We start from the raw sequence: 17,124 nt of genomic DNA, 5'->3' as shown, positions 1-17,124 counted from the left end.
AGCGAGTGCTAAAGGAGTTATGATCAATGATTTCTCAGCGGTAACTCTTTTTATAAATTGCAGGAAACAGCAATAACCCAGTTTTCCGCCAAAAACAACGAACAATGGTGATTAGTATCACTGCTTCCTAAAGATATCTTAATGTTTCAATCTCTCCTAGCACAGTTTATAATCATACACTGATATCACCAGTATCTCCTATGTACTGCTCAACACACTATAAGGCATTCATTTTCTATACTCTCTCCTTACACTGACTGCACCTGAGAACCAAAGCGCTGACACGCCCGCACGGTGATTGGTGCAACTACGTCACTCACTTCCAATCCCAGGCACCACGCGATCCGAAACACGGACTCCTCCTGGCATCATAGAGAACGAAGAAAGGATAGAATGCCTCTTTGTAATCTCTATGGTGATATTGAAGGAAATGACGCGAGATTGAGAGCGCCTGCTGAAAGTCACTGGCAAAGTCGGTGTGTGTCCTGGCACTGTGCTTGTGTATGGGAGATTACAGAGGAGACCATCGGAGTGAGTGTGAGGCGCAGTCGTTTAGTGGTTGGAGATGGGTAATTTGGGAGATCAGGCACCACCTGTCAGTGTTGTGGAACTACAAGTCTCAGCACACTGTTATACCGGGGGTGGGGGCTTGTTACCGGGCACTTGTATTTGCAGGAGGTCGTGGAGCCACAGGTTACCCTCCTGGGGTGTGAGGGTTGCCAGGGCTGCAGGCAGTAAGGCAGCATTACTGTAGCTGGGATGCTGGGGGCCCCACTCCTCAGTACGGCAGTCACTGTGTTGGGGGATTCTTGGCACCTAGGGGCCAATGCTGTTATACAAGAGGAATGACTGTGTTGCCTCTCCTTGTGCTCCATATTGCATAACCTGATATTGCCACTCCTGCTGCTTCTGGGCATCTTTATTAGTGTGCCACAGCACAGTGGGGCAAATGTATTAACCTGGAGACGGCATAAGGAAGTGATAAACCAGTGATAAGTGCAAGGTGATAAACGCACCAGCCAATCAGCTCCAATATGCAAATTGACAGGAGCTGGTTGGCTGGTGCGTTATAACCTTCCACTTATCACTGGTTTATCACTTCCTAATGCCTTCTCCAAGTTAATACCTCTGCCCCAGTGTTATTTATGGGTGTGGCAGTAATGTATGTGTTTTCCTAATAATGTACAGTAAAAAGCTGATTCAGCTGAGGGCCATGTCAGTGATCTGCCATTACAATGGCCTGGGAACTCCGGCAATGCCACTCCAGGTTTTTGTACCCAGCCCCATAGGGCTGCATAAAAAAATACTCATGTGCAGCATATGTATTTACTCACGGGCATACCTGGTATCACGGGCAATTGAATCGACCCCTAAGTATACAAAGGACATTTCTATACCCTAAATGAAGTACAATGTGGTATAAAATGTACAGTCAATCAGACATTTGAAGAAATTTTTCAGATTTCTGTACTTGCATAGTGTTCTCCTTGGAGCCCTAAATTACGTGTACCAGCATTACAGACCGAGCATAACTACTTTGTTATCCTCTTTGGCCACACTCTGCTGTTGGACCTGTTTAGGACACTAAGGGGCATATATTTAGTAACTGGTGATATTCTTGTTATCACTCATTATTACTAATCTTAAATGGTGCTCCAGCCAATCAGCTCTTAACTGTCATGTGTTTGCAAAATGACAGGAGCAGATTGGTTGGAGCACCATTTAAGATTAGTAATGAGTGATAACAAGAATGTCACTCGTTATTAAATATGTCCTTAAATTCTATAATTACTAATATGAAACATGATGGAATATCTGGTACTCCAATTGCCAATGTATTTATTTCCCAGTAATTCCACCTTCCCTCTCTAATTTCTCCTTATCCATCACAATGATCCATTTTTGTTTTGTGTAATTTTTTTATGTTTCATGATATGTAGAATGATATGCAAGTGTAGAACTCGTAGGCTCTATTTGCTTGCCACGCTTCGGGCAAGGTGCTTCACTGCGCTCACCACAGGTTACTATTCCCAATCATAGTCCATGTGGATGGTAAAATCATGCAAAAGTTAAAAAATATGTGAAAAACCCAAAAAAACGTGTCGACCATGTGTATTGACCATTATCGTGTTAACCTTTTTGTACCTGTCATCTTTAAGCGCTGTCTACATTTTACATGTCGACCTTTTGACTTTCTGCCTAGACAGTGTAGATCTATCATCTGGATACCAAAAGTAATGTAATGTTACGTGTTTACTTTTGTGTAAATCGTTTAAATTCAGTTAGTGCACAGGTTCTGTGAGCCAAGATGGCTGCTGAATCAGTTAAAGGTTGGAGATGGGCAGATGATGTGTATAGTTTTGTACTCAAGTGCAAAGATTACATTAAATTTTATTAGTTGTTATTATTTGTGCATTCTGTACCTTCATTGCCACTTTTGCATGAAAATAAATGTTCTGGTCCCACTTTTGTGGGGTGTGGTATGAGGTGCCGGCGGCCGGGTCCCTGGCGGCCAGCATACCGGTGCTGGGATCTTGACCACCGGCTTGCCGACAGCGGGGCGAGCGCAAATGAGCCCCTTGCGGCCTCGCTGCGCTCGCCACGCTGCGGACACGGTGGCGTGCCACGCTATCCTCCCTCCAGGGGGGTTGTGGACTCCCAAGAGAGAAAAAAGGTGTCGGTATGCCGGTTGTCGGGATTCTGGCGCCGGTATACTGTGCGCCGGGATCCCAACAACCGGTATACTGAAAACCACCCCTTTTGTGAATAATTACAAAATAATATAAGTCAGGCCAACCTGTGGCTCCCCAGCTGATGTGAAACTACAATTCCCAGCTTGTTCTGACACCACTTTGCTATTAGGGAATGCTAAAACTGTGGCAGGGAATGCTGGGATGTGTAGTTTCACAACAGCTGGAGAGCCACAGGTTGGCCAGGCCTGACATAAGTAAATGTTAAGGTACCCTAAATCTCATTCGTTTAAATTATTATTATTATTTTTCTGTCAGTGGTTCCAAAGACTGGGAATTGGGAGCAGACCATGAAATGAGCTCAGTGGGCAGCATTTACGTCCTTTATAAATGAGATGTCATGTGTGCTTTATGTGCCCACTCTGAGCGTGGAAAGGTCACGGAAAAGGGGATAAACTTGGGAGAGCCATTGCACATGTTCATCAAATTATCATAAAAACAAATTATTATGGATTCATACTATATTTTGAATTAACATGCTGTAAATGACTACTTTCAATGGCAAATTTATGTTTTCTAACTAATTGTAGATTTGACAATAACTTTCTTTTCCTTTCAGATAAATAATGACTTCCGCCAAGCGTCTTGCAGATATTGGGTACAAGATGTTTTCTGGCTCCATGATGCTGCTGACACTCTATGGAGGATATCTGTGTAGTCTCCGGGCGTATCGGTATTTCCAGCGTAGGGAGCAACTGCAAGAGGCGGCAAAGAACCAAACAGACTGAAAGACTTATCCATCCTCTAAAGGAGGCAATTGTACATAACTGGCAATGTGACCACCATACATTGTCTCATGCAGAAAGGCAAAGTTTACAAGTCCCAACTTTCACATCATTGGGCCCTAACGTAACTTTTCATGTGAACTTTTTCCTCCCCTACAAATAAATTTCAGTAACCACTGTCCTACTCAAAGGTTCCTCTTTCAGCGGCCATGGAATCAGGTGTTAAGTCACTGAGTCAATGGGCACACTGTAGGATTCGCATGAATTAAAGTGCCATCTCATTATGGGCATTTACGGAATACAGTTACTTGTATTCCCCCTGACAATGTCTGTTCTTAGAACCTGTCTGTGAGGAGGTGATGATATATTTGATGCCATTGGTCAAGAACCAGTCAGTTTTTAGATTAGGTACACCGTCTTGGGGACAAGCAAGTGATAACTTACCACGGTGCAGGTATCCTCTTAACTGCGGATACTAATCAGCATTTCAGGGCTTTAGTGCAGTCCTCCGTTCTCTGCATATTGCTGCTGCTGCATCAAAACTACATCCTAGTCACTGCTGCCCTGATGTACGAGCGACAGGCCAGTCATCTGCACATCTGAACATGATGGCTAAAGGCTGCTGGATGATTACAGTATGATCGGTCTAGCTCTGGCTACTTGGGGCCCTGACCCAATATTTGCAACCATCATGGCACAATTACAGAATACATTGACAACTGAACATTTGATGTTTGGGAGTCTTCTTGGGCCTATAATACTGATAACTAGGTTTGGAAATGAGCTTGCTGGCTGGCCTGTATCCTCATCTTTAATAGACTAACAAGTTCCAGAGCCATTTCCCAGTGGAACAAATGTCACATATGGTAATGTCAAGAGAAATATTCGGAACTCTTCCAATGCAGCATTTTAAAAGATAACGTGCTATTGGGTGACTGGGAACACGCTGAGCACAGTATGCCAGTACTTAAGGCAGCCTGTAGAACATGCATTTATATTATTTAAAAATAAATACATATGACATAATTAAAATCTGGTAACATTTGTTCATAAAGATAATTAGATGTTAACATGCATAGTTTGGCCTTTATATTCATATTGCAGCAAGTTAGCGCCATTATGTGGAGCTACGGGCTACTAAGGCCAGGTGACCTGAAGTTAGGATTAGGAATGAGTCTTTCACTCGTGTATATGTTTGGGGCGTTAGCAGTACTGGAGAAGATCTGCAATATGTACAGGTCCGCATTGAAGTATGAGAAATAAAAGCAGACTCTGCAGGCAGTCAGCGTTGTTGATAGTCAAGTTGGAGTCTAGCTTCTTATCCGGTGTGGATTGTTTTGTTTCTCAGCTGTAAGTGTGGAATGTAGAGAGTGACTGAACCCTTATACTGAGTGTATCGGGACAGAACATTTTGAAGTTGCATTAAAAATCTTTCAAATCACTTGCTGTTGGCATCGTTTCCACTGTTCTGTATGGAGATGCCAGTGGTGGATAAGTATTTGGAGTGTATAACAAAAGGGGGCATTACATATGTTCTGGTGCAAATTATTGTAATCAAATTAAACATTTCGGAAGCACAGACCTGTCTGCAATTTGTGTAAACTGATTACAAATGCGTGTAAAGGGGTCCTCCACTATAGGGGTGAATGGAAGGGAGCAGATCCTCCCCATTTCAGCAGCAGGGACTAATGCTGAATTATACCCACAAGCCCATTACATGGAGCTTTACTGTAGCCTCGCTCATCTAGCCTTCTCTGGTGTGTCAAGGTGCACCAAGGTTTATTAGCATAAACCTCTCAGCTATTGTTCTCAGCTGCAATACAATACAGAGAGAATACAGCAGGGGATTAAGTCCGACAACACTGGTTCAGTTATTCCTATTAAAGGGATAGACAAGCAGGGCTCCATCTGTAGATGGACAGTGGGTTTTTTTTTGCTTCCAATAACAATGCGGAAAGGAAACTCTGTTACATGTGGGGTGGTAAAACTTGGGGTGCTCTTCCCCCCCCCCCTTTTCATTTCTAATCTGTTTTTCCTCTGGCATTGGGGGAGATGTATCAAGGCTTCTAAAGAGTGAAGAAGTGGCCCACAGCAAGTAATCAGCTACTGCTATCATTTCATAGAATGTACGTGATAAATGCTAGAGATAAGCTGATAGGTTGCTATGGGCAACTTCTCCATTCTTTGTATGCTTCGATATATCTCCCCCATTATGTGGGATATTTACCTTAAATCTACATAGGCATCTAAATCAGGTACATAAAGATGTATGTTACCGATATCCTTAATTGCATGTGCCATATGTACACCAGTAACAGTCACTAGGGGAACAAAGTACAGCTGGCTCTGGTAGTACAGATAATGAACACTGATTGAAATAATAAACAGATCAAATGGTGTACATGATCTATCCTTATAACCTCTTCTAGTGGGATCAGTACGTAATCCCGCTGGACGGGATCCCTGCGGTTGAAATACCGACACCGGAATCCTGACCAGCACAATCCCTACAGGGGTGGAGAGTGGAACACAGCCCCTTGCGGGCTCGCTGCGCTCGGCACACTTATTTATTCTCACTCTGAGTGTCATGGACACCATGGACGGAGGGAGAATGTCGGGATTGTGCCGGTCGCGATTCCGGTGTCAGTATTTAGACCGCCGGGATTCCGTCCGGCGGGATCTTGACCGCATCCCCTTCTAGTATATGATGTACTCATGGCCCACGCAGTGTGATCAAGGGTGTGTCATCTGTGCATATTCTATGAACGGTTCAATAATACCTATACAAAGTTGTGTTCCCAATGGGATTATGGAACATCAAAGGATAATGTTATTTAGCCATCATACAGTAGTATTAATGTACTAGGAAATAGTTATTTTGGTTACACACGAGAGGAAAGCTGCGTGCTCATCATGCGGCCCTCCCGTTGTGGAACTACACACCCCAGGAGGCCCTGCTACAGTTTTAGCATTCCCGAATAACAAAACTGTGGCAGGGCAAACTGGGATGTTACTTACACAATAGCTGGACGGCTGCATGTTAAACAGCCCTGGAGTAAAAGATTGCAGAGTCACAGCAATTTCAGCAAGAGGGAAGTTTCATTCATTTACCCCAATCACAACAATGAAATGCTACTTACACTGGTTAGTGTTTCAACTTCTTGCTATTCAAAATGCTGTTAATCCCTCTGCCAAGCCAGCAAGTTGTGGTACAGTAAAGGGCCCTACACATTGAGCGATCCGCCACCGAGCTGCCCGATGCCGGATACGGCCGAAGTTGCTTCACTTCCCCCGTCACCATAGAAGTGCAGGTAAATATGGACAAGATCGTCCATATTGGCCTGCATGCACAGGCAACGGGGCACCAGCGATGAACGAGCGCGGGGCCGCGCATCGTTCATCGCTGGTGCCTCCACACTGAAAGATATGAACGGTATCTCGTTCATTAATGAACAAGATCGTTCATATCTTTGAGTATTATCGCCCAGTGTGTACGGCCTATAACTTTGTGGCTACACAGTCAGCAGTGTGACACTATCTTTACCCTGATACACAATAAGTTTCAGACCGTACATCCGCTTTCACTTGTAAGATTCCAACATGTACAAACAATACATGCCTGGGGCATAGGAATACAACACAACACAACACAACGCAGTGTGAAATATCATGGGTTCAATTCAATTAGACGCAAGTTCCCTCACAACATGAGTAAGTGTGGACATATGCAGCACTACAGTTCCCCCTGGATTTGTGGATTTTTATTTGCAACCCCATAGGATTGCGTACAAAAAGCCACAAGTCCAGGGTGAGATCAGGACACAAATGGGTGTGGCGTTGTGGTGCAACTGGTGGCATTTCCACGGTTACAAGGGGAACGTGCATCTAATTGAAATGACCTCTAAAGCTAGTTAATTATACCCCTTTTACACCAAGCTTTTGATCCGGGTTATTCCTGGGTCTTCCCAGGTCACAGCTTGTTGTAAAAGGGTCCTTGAAAAATAAACCAGGTCGAGTGATCAGGGAATCGAACCCTGGTACCTAGCAGGGTTGGACTTAGGTAACTATGCAGTGTAAACAGCTCGACCTGGGTTATGCTTAAAAGCTGCTGATTGGCTGTGTATGCAGAGGCCCACCTTAAGGGAGGGTCTGTGAGTGACACGCATGGCTCACTCAGGTTCAGTGTATTGTGCAGTGTAAACGGGGTCTGACCCAGGTTGGAACGGTGTCCGGAAACCTGTGTTTTTAGTGTAAAAGTAGTACAATTAAAGCTCCCACAGACACAGCTTTTTCTATTCAGTGTGTCACTCCATTTTAATGCTTGCACCAGTGCAATTTTTTTCCCCTTTGATCCCTTGTAAACAAAGGTGTATCTGCCCTATACTTGAAGAGTAGGTGATTTCAGTGGTTTTATGGTGTGGCTGGAGAGTCAGTCTACACGGCCAAGATGGTTGTGTTTGTCCTCCAGTGCCATTTTCAAATGAACTATCATATTACATGTACTATAAGTGTATACTTTGTAATGTATTTCTCTGACGTCCTAGTGGATGCTGGGAACTCCGTAAGGACCATGGGGAATAGACGGGCTCCGCAGGAGACTGGGCACTCTAAAGAAAAGATTAGGTACTATCTGGTGTGCACTGGCTCCTCCCTCTATGCCCCTCCTCCAGACCTCAGTTAGAATCTGTGCCCGGCCAGAGCTGGGTGCTCCTAGTGGGCTCTCCTGAGCTTACTAGTAAAGAAAGTATTTATTAGGTTTTTTATTTTCAGTGAGCTTCTGCTGGCAACAGACTCACTGCTACGTGGGACTAAGGGGAGAGAAGCAAACCTACCTGCTTGCAGCTAGCTTGTGCTTCTTAGGCTACTGGACACCATTAGCTCCAGAGGGTTCGGACACAGGCACCTGTCCTCGATTGTCCGTTCCCGGAGCCGCGCCGCCGTCCTCCTCGCAGAGCCAGAAGAACAGAAGCTTGAAGACGACGAAATCGTCGGCTGAAGACTCCTGTCTTCATTAAGGTAGCGCACAGCACCGCAGCTGTGCGCCATTGCTCCCAGCACACTTACACACTCCGGTCACTGTAGGGTGCCGGGGGGGGGGGGGGGGGGGGCGCCCTGGGCTGCAATTGAAGTACCTTTTGGCATAAAAATACATATATACAGTCTGGCACTGTATATATGTAAAAAACCCCGCCATTTTTTCACACAGAAAGCGGGACAGAAGCCCGCCACTGAGGGGGCGGGGCCTTCTTCCTCCGCACACCAGCGCCATTTTCTCTTCACAGCTCCGCTGGAAGCAGCTCCCCAGGCTCTCCCCTGCAGTATCCAGGTACAAGACGGGTTAAAAAGAGAGGGGGGGGCACATAAATTTAGGCGCAAATAAAACATATAAAGCAGCTATTGGGTAAATCACTTTTCTCTAACGTCCTAGTGGATGCTGGGGACTCCGTCAGGACCATGGGGAATAGCAGGCTCCGCAGGAGACAGGGCACATCTAAAAAGCTTTTTAGGTCACATGGTGTGTACTGGCTCCTCCCCCTATGACCCTCCTCCAAGCCTCAGTTAGGTTTTTGTGCCCGTCCGAGAAGGGTGCAAACTGGATGGCTCTCTTAAGGAGCTATTTAGTAAAGTTTTTTTTAGGTTTCTAATCGGTGATTCCTGCTGGCGACAGGATCACTGCAACGAGGGACTTAGGGGAGAGACTGGCAACTCACCTGCGTGCAGGAGGATTGAAGTCTTAGGCTACTGGACACTGAGCTCCAGAGGGAGTCGGAACACAGGTCAGCCTGGGGTTCGTCCCGGAGCCGCGCCGCCGATCCCCCTTACAGACGCTGAAGAAAGACGGCGGAACGGAGGTCCGGAAACAGGCGGCAGAAGACTTCACAGTCTTCAGAGAGGTAGCGCACAGCACTGCAGCTGTGCGCCATTGTTGTCACACGGCTCACTGACACGGTCACGGAGGGTGCAGGGCGCTGCTGGGGGCGCCCTGGGCAGCAATATAAATACCTATTTGGCAAATAAATACATCACATATAGCCATTAAGGCTATATGTATGTATTTTAACCCAGGCCAGTTATTAAAAAACCGGGAGGAAAAGCCCGCCGAAAAGGGGGCGGAGCTTATTCTCCTCAGCACTCAGCGCCATTTTCCTGATCAGCTCCGCTGGTGAGGAAGGCTCCCACTCTCCCCTGCACTGCACTACAGAAACAGGGTTAAAAGAGAAGGGGGGCATAAATTGGCGATATAATGATATATTAAGAGCGCATATATAGAAACAACACCTTCTAGGGTTGTTATATACATTATAGCGCTTTTGGTGTGTGCTGGCAAACTCTCCCTCTGTCTCCCCAAAGGGCTAGTGGGTCCTGTCCTCTATCAGAGCATTCCCTGTGTGTGTGCTGTATGTCGGTACGTGTGTGTCGACATGTATGAGGAAAATGTTGGTGAGGAGGCGGAGCAAATTGCCTGTAATGTTGATGTCACTCTCTAGGGAGTCGACACCGGAATGGATGGTCTACTTATGGAATTACGTGATAATGTCAACACGCTGCAAGACGGTTGACGACATGAGATGGCCGGCGGACAAATTAGTACCGGTCCAGGCGTCTCAGACACCGTCAGGGGCTTGTAAAAACGCCCATTTACCTCAGTCGGTCGACAGACACAGACATGGACACTGACCCCAGTGTCGACGGTGAAGAAACATACGTAATTTTCCTTTAGGGCCACGAGTTACATGTTAAGGGCAATGAAGGAGCTGTTACATATTTCTGATACTACAAGTACCACAAATAAGGGTATTTTGTAGGGTGTGAATAAACTACTTGTAGTTTTGCCTGAATCAGATAAATTAAATGAAGTGTGTGATGATACGTGGGGTTCCTCCGATAGAAAGTTATGGGCGGTATACCCTTTCCCGCCAGAAGTAAGGGCGAGTTGGGAAACACACCTTAGGGTGGATAAGGCGCTCACACGCTTATAAAAACATGGCGTTACCGTCTCTAGATACGGCCGCCCTCAAGAAGCCAGCTGATAGGAAGCTGAAAAATATCATGACAGTATATACACACATACTGGTGTTATACTACGACCAGCAATCGCCTCAGCCTGGATGTGCAGCGCTGAGGGGGCTTGGTCGGATTTCCTGACTGAAAATTTTGATACCCTTGACAGGGACAAGATTTTATTGACTATAGAGCATTTTAAGGATGCATTTCTATATATGCGTGATGCGCAGAGGGATATTTGCATTCTGGCATCAAGAGTAAATGTGATTTACATATCTGCCAGACGAAGACACGACAGTGGTCAGGTGAGGCAGATTCCAGACGGCATGTGGAAGTATTGCCGTATAAAGGGGCGGTCCATCGGACCTGGTGGCCATGGCAACAGCTGAAAAATCCACTTTTTGTTACCCCGAATCACATATCGGCAAAAAAGGACACAGTCTTTTCAGTCTCAGTCCTTTCGTCCCCATAGGGGCAGGCGGGCAAAGGCCAGTCATATCTGCCCAGGGGTAGAGGAAAGGGAAGAAGACTGCAGCAAGCAGCCCATTCCCAGGAACAGAAGCCCCTCACAGCTTCTGCCAAGTCCGCAGCATAACGCTGGGGCCGTACAAGCGGACTCAGGTGCGGTAGGGGGTCATCTCAAGAGTTTCAGTACGCAGGGGGCTCACTCGCAAGGGAACTCCGGGATCCTACATGTAGTATCCCAGGTGTACATTGGAAATTCGAGACATCTCCCCCTCACACAATTCACAGGCTGTATTCCCAGCAGGTGATAATCAAAGTACCCCTCTTACAACATGGAAGGGGGTAGTATCCCACACTATATTGTGGTACTGAAGCCAACCGGCTCGGTGAGATCTGAAATATTTGAACACTTACATACAAGCGTTCAAATCAAGATGGAGTCACTCAGAGCAGTGATAGCGAACCAGGAAGAAGGGGACGATATGGTGTCACTGGATATCAGGGACGCTTACCTACAGGTCCAAATTTGCCCTTCTCACCAAGGGTACTTCAGGTTCCTGGTACAGAACTGTCACTATCAGTTCAGACGCTGCCGTTTGGGTTGTCCACGGCGCCCCGGGTCTTTACCAAGGTAATGGCCGGAATGATGATTTTTCTTAAAAGGAAACATGGACGCTTTCCTGATAAGGGCAAGGTCCAGAGAACAGTTGGAGGTCGGAGTAGCACTATCTTAAGTAGTTCTACGTCAGCACGAGTGGATTCTAAATATTCCAAAATCGCAGCTTTTTCCGATGACACGTCTACTGTTCATAGGGATGATTCTGGACACAGTCCAGAAAAACGTGTTTCTCCCAGTGGAGAAAGCCAGGGAGTTCTCCGAGCTAATCGGGATCCTCCTAAAACCAGGAAAAGTGTCAGTGCATCATTGCACAAGAGTCCTGGTAAAAATGGTGGCTTATTACGAAGCAATTCCATTCGGCAGATTCCCCGCAAGAACTCTTCGGTGGGATCTGCTGGACAAATGGTCCGGATCGCATCCTCAGATGCATCAGCGGATAACCCTATATCCAAGGACAAGGGTGTCTCTCCTGTGGTGATTACAGAGTGCTCATCTTCTAGAGGGCCGCAGATTTGGCATTCAGGATTGGATGCCGGTGACCACGGAGGCCAGCCTGAGAGGCTGGAGAACAGTCACACAGGGAAAAAATTTCCAGGGAAGTGTGATTAAGTCTGGAGAATTCTCTCTGCATAAATAAGCTTAGAGCAAATTTATAAGGCTCTAAACTTAGCAAGACCTCTGCTTCAAGGTCAGCCGGTATTGATCCAGTGGGATAACATCACGGCAGTCGCCCACGTAAACAGAAAGGGCGGCACAAGAAGCAGGAGGGCAGTGACAAAACTGCAAGGATTTTTCGCTAGGCGGAAAATCATGTGATAGCACTGTCAGCAGTGTTCTTTCCGGGAGTGGACGACTGGGAAGCAGACTTCCTCAGCAGGCATGACCTCCACCCGGGAGAGTGGAAACTTCATAGGGAAGTTTTTCAGCATGATTGTGGACCGTTGGCAAAGACCAAAGGTGGACATGATAGCGTCCCGCCCGAAAAACGGGACAGGTATTCCGCCAGGTCATGAGACCTTCAGGCGATAGCTGTGGATGTTCTGGTAACACCGTGGGTGTACCAGTCAGTGTATGGGTTCCCTCCTCTGTTTCTCATAACCAAGGTATTGAGAATTATAAGACATAGAGGAGTATGAACTATACTAGTGGCTCCGGATGGGCCAAGAGGGACTTGGTACCCGGAGCTTCAAGAGATGCTCACAGAGGACTAAGGGCCTGGGGAGCTAAGAAGGGACTTGCTTCAGCAAGTACCATGTCTTTTCCAAGAATTACCGCGGCTGCGTTTGACGGCATGGCGGTTGAATACCGGATTCTGAAGGGAAAAAGGCATTCCATAAGAGGTCATACCTACCTTGGTCAAAGCCAGGAAGGAGGTGACCGCACAACGTCATCACCACATGTGGTGAAAATATGTTGCGTGGGTAAGGCCAGGAAGGCTCCACGAAGGAAATTCAACTAGGTCGATTCTGCACTTCCTGAAAACAGGAGTGTTTTGAGTCTCAAATTGGGGTTCATTAAGATTTAAATTTCGGCCCTGTAGATTTTCTTCCAGAAAAAATTGACTTCAGTTCCTGAAGTCCAGATTGTAAAGGGTGTATTCCATATACAGTTCTTTTGTGCCTCTAGGGGCACCGTGAGATCTCAACATAGTGTTGGGATTCCTTAAAATCATATTGGTTTGAACCGCTCAAATCTGTGGATTTGAAATATCTCACATGGAAAGTGACCATGCTGTTGACCAATATCTCACATGGAAAGTGACCATGTTGTTAGTCCTGGCCTCGGCCAGGCGATTGTCAAAAAGAATGGGCGGTTTTGTTTTACAAAAGCCCATATTAGAATTTTCCATTTGAACAGGGCAGAACTGGGACTCGTCTCCAGTTTCTTCCTAAAGGGGTGTCAGCGTTGTCACCTGAAACAACCTATTGTGGTGCCTGCGGCTACTGGGGACTTGGAGGACTCCAAGTTACTAGACGTTGTCAGGGCCCTAAAAATATATATATATATATATATATATATATATATATATATATATATATATATATATATATATATATATATATATATATATATAGTTAGGACGGCTGGAGTCAGAAAGTCTGACTTGCTGTTTATATTGTATGCACCCAACAAGCTGGGTGCTCCTGCTTCTAAGCAGTCTATTGCACGCTAGATTTGTAGTACAATTCAGCTTGCACATTCTGTGGCAGGCCTGCCACAGCCGAAATATGTAGATGCCCATTCCACAAGGAAGGTGGCCTCATCCTGGGCGGCTGCCCGAGGAGTCTCGGCATTATAACTTTGCCGAGCAGCTACGTGGTCAGGGGAGAACACGTTTGTAAAATTTTACAAATTTGATACTCTGGCTAAAGAGGACCTGGAGTTCTCTCATTCGGTGCTGCAGAGTCATCCGCACTCTCCCGCCCGTTTGGGAGCTTTGGTATAATCCCCATGGTCCTGACGGAGTCCCCAGCATCCACTAGGACGTTAGAGAAAATAAGAATTTACTTACCGATAATTCTATTTCTCGTAGTCCGTAGTGGATGCTGGGCGCCCATCCCAAGTGCGGATTGTCTGCAATGCTTGTACATAGTTATTGTTACAAAAATCGGGTTATTACTATTGTTGTGAGCCATTTTTTCAGAGGCTACTTCGTTTTGTTATCATACTGTTAACTGGGTTCAGATCACAAGTTGTACGGTGTGATTGGTGTGGCTGGTATGAGTCTTACCCGGGATTCAAGATCCTTCCTTATTGTGTACGCTCGTCCGGGCACAGTACCTAACTGAGGCTTGGAGGAGGGTCATAGGGGGAGGAGCCAGTACACACCATGTGACCTAAAAAGCTTTTTAGATGTGCCCTGTCTCCTGCGGAGCCCGCTATTCCCCATGGTCCTGACGGAGTCCCCAGCATCCACTACGGACTACGAGAAATAGAATTATCGGTAAGTAAATTCTTATTATTATCAGTGAGAATCCCTGTGTTATATAGCGCTGTGGTGTGTGCTGGCATACTCTCTCTCTGTCTCCCCAAAGGACTTTGTGTGGTCCTGTCCTCAGTCTGAGCATTCCCTGTGTGTGTGCGGTGTGTCGGTACGGCTGTGTCGACATGTTTGATGAGGAAGGTTACGTGGAGGCGGAGCAAGGGCAGATAAGTGTGGTGTCGCCCCCGTCGGGGCCGACACCTGATTGGATGGATATGTGGAAGGTCTTAAATGACAATGTAAACTCCTTACATAAAAGGTTTGATGACGCTGCAGCCTTGGGACAGCCGGGGTCTCAGCCCGCGCCTGCCCAGGCGACTCAGAAACCGTCAGGGGCTCATAAACGCCCTCTATCTCAGATGGTTGACACAGATGTCGACACGGAGTCCGACTCCAGTGTCGACGATGGTGAGGCACATTTACAGTCTAAAATGACCAAGGCCATCCGATACATGATTATTGCAATGAAAGATGTATTACACATTTCTGAGATTAACCCTGTTAATACCAAGAGGGTTTATATGTTTGGGGAGAAAAAGCAGCCAGTGACTTTTCCCCCATCTGATGAATTGTGTGAAGAAGCATGGAGTTCCCCTGATAAGAAATTAGTGATTTCTAAGAGGTTACTGATGGCGTACCCTTTCCCGCCAACGGACAGGTTACGTTGGGAAACATCCCCTAGGGTGGACAAGGCACTGACACGCTTATCTAAAAAGGTGGCCCTGCCGTCTCAGGATACGGCCGCCCTAAAGGAGCCTGCGGATAGAAAGCAGGAAGCTATCCTGAAGTCTGTGTATACACACTCAGGTACTATACTGAGACCTGCTATTGCTTCAGCATGGATGTGTAGTGCTGTAGCAGCATGGACAGATACTCTGTCAGACGACATAGATTCTCTTGACAGGGATACTGTTTTGCTAACCCTGGGCCATATCAAAGACGTCGTCTTATATATGCGGGATGCTCAGAGGGACATTTGCCTGCTGGGCTCTAGAATTAATGCTATGTCCATTTCTGCCAGGAGGGTCTTATGGACTCGGCAATGGACAGGAGATGCTGATTCTAAAAAACACATGGAGGTTTTGCCTTATAAGGGTGAGGAATTGTTTGGGGACGGTCTGTCGGACCTCGTGTCTACAGCGACAGCTGGAAAGTCGACTTTCTTGCCTCAGGTTTCCTCACAGCCTAAGAAAGCACCGTATTATCAAATGCAGTCCTTTCGTTCCCAAAAAGGCAAGAGGGTCAGGGGCGCATCCTTTCTTGCCAGAGGCACGGGTAAAGGTAAGAAGCTGCAACATGCAGCCAGTTCCCAGGAGCAAAAGTCCTCCCCTGCTTCCACTAAGTCCACCGCATGACGTTGGGGCTCCACAGGCGGAGCCAGGTGCGGTGGGGGCGCGTCTCCGAAACTTCAGCAACCAGTGGGTTCGCTCACAGGTGGATCTCTGGGCTATACAAATTGTATCTCAGGGATACAAGCTGGAATTCGAAGCGACTCCCCCCCCCCCCCCGCCGTTACCTCAAATCAGCCTTGCCAGCTTCCCCCATGGAAAGGGAGGTAGTACTGGCGGCAATTCACAAGCTGTACCTCCAGCAAGTGATTGTCAGGGTCCCCCTCCTTCAACAGGGAAGGGGTTACTGTTCCACAATGTTTGTGGTACCGAAACCGGACGGTTCGGTGAGACCCATTCTGAATTTAAAATCCTTGAACACTTATATAAAGAAATTCAAGTTCAAAATGGAATCGCTCAGAGCGGTTATTGCAAGCCTGGAAGAGGGGTATTTTATGGTGTCGCTGGACATCAGAGATGCTTACTTGCATGTCCCCATTTCTCTATCGTCCTAGTGGATGCTGGGGTTCCTGAAAGGACCATGGGGAATAGCGGCTCCGCAGGAGACAGGGCACAAAAGTAAAGCTTTCCGATCAGGTGGTGTGCACTGGCTCCTCCCCCTATGACCCTCCTCCAAGCCAGTTAGATTTTTGTGCCCGGCCGAGAAGGGTGCAATCTAGGTGGCTCTCCTAAAGAGCTGCTTAGAAAAGTTTAGCTTAGGTTTTTTATTTTACAGTGAGTCCTGCTGGCAACAGGATCACTGCAACGAGGGACTTAGGGGAGAAGAAGTGAACTCACCTGCGTGCAGGATGGATTGGCTTCTTGGCTACTGGACATCAGCTCCAGAGGGACGATCACAGGTACAGCCTGGATGGTCACCGGAGCCTTGCCGCCGGCCCCCTTGCAGATGCTGAAATAAGAAGAGGTCCAGAATCGGCGGCAGAAGACTCCTCAGTCTTCTAAAGGTAGCGCACAGCACTGCAGCTGTGCGCCATTTTCCTCTCAGCACACTTCACACGGCAGTCACTGAGGGTGCAGGGCGCTGGGAGGGGGGCGCCCTGGGGGGCAAATGAAAACCTATTTTGGCTAAAAATACCTCACATATAGCCTCCGGAGGCTATATGGAGATATTTAACCCCTGCCAGAATCCGTTAAGAGCGGGAGACGAGGCTGCCGAAAAAGGGGCGGGGCCTATCTCCTCAGCACACAGCGCCATTTTCCCTCACAGAAAGGCTGGAGGGAAGGCTCC

General features: G+C 47.0%; 1 protein-coding gene and 1 long non-coding RNA gene across 4 annotated transcripts in view; one reads left to right on the top strand and one right to left on the bottom strand.

The window, feature by feature from the left end:
* LOC135006438 (uncharacterized) overlaps positions 1–374 on the bottom strand; it is a 92,272-nt gene extending 91,898 nt beyond the window's left edge. The window contains exon 1 of the long non-coding RNA XR_010206642.1: positions 321–374. This is a non-coding gene — a long non-coding RNA (uncharacterized LOC135006438). The remainder of the gene's footprint in view (positions 1–320) is intronic.
* Positions 330–5,054, top strand: LOC135006402 (cytochrome c oxidase assembly protein COX14). 3 transcript variants are annotated; one of them, XM_063952022.1, is made up of 2 exons: positions 330–476; positions 3,310–5,054. In XM_063952022.1, exon 2 carries the CDS (start codon positions 3,317–3,319, stop codon positions 3,476–3,478), a length of 162 nt encoding a protein of 53 aa, XP_063808092.1. In that variant the 5' UTR covers positions 330–476; positions 3,310–3,316; the 3' UTR covers positions 3,479–5,054. The 3 variants fall into 3 exon arrangements, with proteins under 3 accessions (XP_063808092.1, XP_063808091.1, XP_063808090.1); XM_063952021.1 differs by having other exon boundaries at positions 330–537; XM_063952020.1 differs by having other exon boundaries at positions 337–531.
* Positions 5,055–17,124: the final 12,070 nt, after the last annotated feature.

Source organism: Pseudophryne corroboree, chromosome 2 (assembly GCF_028390025.1).
Source record: "Pseudophryne corroboree isolate aPseCor3 chromosome 2, aPseCor3.hap2, whole genome shotgun sequence".
Classification (NCBI taxonomy): Eukaryota; Metazoa; Chordata; class Amphibia; order Anura; family Myobatrachidae; genus Pseudophryne; species Pseudophryne corroboree.
Note: the sequence above shows the minus strand (reverse complement) of the source record. Positions and strands in the feature narration are given on the sequence as shown.